This window comes from Babylonia areolata, chromosome 32 (assembly GCF_041734735.1).
Source record: "Babylonia areolata isolate BAREFJ2019XMU chromosome 32, ASM4173473v1, whole genome shotgun sequence".
NCBI lineage: Eukaryota > Metazoa > Mollusca > Gastropoda > Neogastropoda > Buccinidae > Babylonia > Babylonia areolata.
The window spans coordinates 12,446,415-12,448,914 of record NC_134907.1 but is presented as its reverse complement, the minus strand read 5'-3'; the positions used below and the strand labels follow the sequence as shown (position 1 = coordinate 12,448,914).

At 45.4% G+C, this 2,500-nt stretch overlaps 1 protein-coding gene across 1 annotated transcript in view; it reads right to left on the bottom strand.

The window, feature by feature from the left end:
- The window catches only part of LOC143276674 (uncharacterized), a 66,180-nt gene that overhangs the window by 55,402 nt on the left and 8,278 nt on the right, over positions 1–2,500 (bottom strand). The window contains exon 7 of the mRNA XM_076581303.1: positions 1,075–1,252. Within this exon, the coding sequence (XP_076437418.1) occupies positions 1,075–1,252 (178 nt within the window). The remainder of the gene's footprint in view (positions 1–1,074; positions 1,253–2,500) is intronic.

Below are 2,500 nucleotides of genomic sequence, written 5' to 3'. Positions count from 1 at the left end.
GTGATTTGATTGATTGATTGATTGATTCATTCATTCATTCATTTACTCATCGATTGATTGATGCATCGATTGTAGGGTGCCCCAGCTCAAGGAACCAGACACCCCCCCCACACACACACACACCACCCCTCTCCGGTCTGCCCATGGTGGGTGATTGTTTCATCCATTGACTGATTGATTGATTGACTGGTTCATTGATAGATGAGGTTTAGCTTTGGACTGAGACTTAAGCTCGAAGAGCCACACACCCCTCTTCGATCTGCCCATGGAGAGTGATTAATTGATTTGATTGATTCATCGATTGATTGATTGATTGGTTTGGTTGATTGATTGAACGATGACCCCCCCCCCCCCCCGAAAACGTGAGTATGGCTGCCTGCATGGCGAGGGGGTGAAAAACGGTCATTCACGTAAAAGCCCACTCTGTGTACATACGAGTGAAGCTGGGAGTTGCAGCCCACGAACGAAGAAGAAGAAGAAGAAGAAGAAGAAGAAGAAGAAGTTGATGGATTGATTGATTGGTGAGGTTAGCTTCGGACTGAGACTACTACTACTTCTTCGGTGGGCTGCAACTCCCACGTTCACTCGTATGTAAACGTGTGGGATTTTAAGTGCAGGGCCGTTTTACCCCGCCATGTAGGCAGCCATACTCCGCTTTCGGGAGGTGTGCATGCTGGGTATGTTCTTGTTTCCATAGCCCACCGAACGCTGACATGGATTGCAGGATCTTAAACGGTGCGTATTTGATCTTCTGCTTGCGTATACACAACGGAGACGGGATTCAGGCACTATGCAGGTCTGCACATAATTATAATGTTGACCTTGGAGATCGGAAAAAACATCTCCACCCTTTTACTCACCAGGCGCCGTTACCGAGATTGGAACCCGGGATCCTCAGATTGAAGGTCCAACGCTTTAACCGCTCGCCTGTTGTGCTCGCCAAATAGATAGCTAACTAACTAACTAACTAACTGAATGAATGAATGAATGAATGAACGAACGAACGAATAAACAAAGGGAAGAAAAGCCTCTATCTAGGGCCGGGGGGCTTATTTTAAATAACCAATAACTCACTGGTGTTCCCGAGAACTGTGTCCGGCCTGTTCGTGTCGATCGGGAGATTCTCGGACAGGTAGCCGATGGTCACCTTGCGGTCGGCATTCTCGTCCCAGAGCATGCCGCCCGAGGCGTAGATGATCATCCCATAGGTGTAGAAGCCGTCCGTGATCACCGCGATTTGAAAGTTCACCCTCTGTCAGCAAAAATTAAAAGATAGATAATAATAATAATAAAAAAAAAAAAAAAATTGATTTTGTATTTTGTATTTCTTTTTTATCACAACAGATTTCTCTGTGTGAAATTCGGGCTGCTCTCCCTCAGGGAGAGCGCGTCGCTACACTACAGCGCCACCCATTTTTGGGGTATTTTTTTTCCTGCGTGCAGTTTTATTTGTTTTTCCTATCGAAGTGGATTTTTCTACAGAATTTTGCCAGCAACAACCCTTTTGTTGCCGTGGATTCTTTTACGTGCGCTAAGTGCATGCTGCATACGGGACCTTGGTTTATCGTCTCATCCGAATGACTAGCGTCCAGACCACCACTCAAGGTCTAGTGGAGGGGGAGAAAATATCGGCGGCAGAGCCGTGATTCGAACCAGCGCGCTCAGATTTTCTCGCTTCCTAGGCGGACGCGTTACCTCTAGGCCATCACTCTACAACAAAACAACAATGATAACAATCAGTAGTGGAGTGACGCCCTAAAGGTAACGCTTCCACCTAGGAAGCGAGAGAATCTGAGCGCGCTGGTTCCAATCACGTGGCTCAGCCGCCGATATTTTCTCCTCCTCCTCCACTAGACCTTGAGTGGTGGTCTGGACGCTAGTCATTCGGACGAGACGATAAACCGAGGTCCCGTGTGCTAGCATGCACTTAGCGCACGTAAAAAGAACCCACGGCAACAAAAGGGTTGTCCCTGGCAAAATTCTGTAGAAAAAAAATCCACTTCGATAGGAAAACCCCCCCAAAAAAACCCAACAAAACAAAAACTGCACGCAGGAAAAAAAAACAACAACAAAAAATGGGTGGCGCTGTCAATGTAGCGACGCGCTCTCCCTGGTGGGAGAGCAGCCCGAATTTCACACAGAGAAATCTGTTGTGATCAAAAGAGAAATACAAACAATACAAACATACAAAATACTCGTTCAGCGCACAGTCACCGCAGACACCATCGATGCTGAGCTGCTCAGTTCAGTTGCGTTGATCACGCGCGCAGTTAACAGATCTGTCCGTGTCATTGCTAATGATATACTATTCGGTGTTTAAATCTCGACCACCTACCTACTCATCCTCTCATCATCATCATCATCATCCTCATCATCATCATTATTACTATTATCATTATTATGGATATTGATACTGATATTATTATTCTTCTAATTATTATCATCATCATCATCATCATCATTATTACTATTATCATTATTATGGATATTGATATTATTA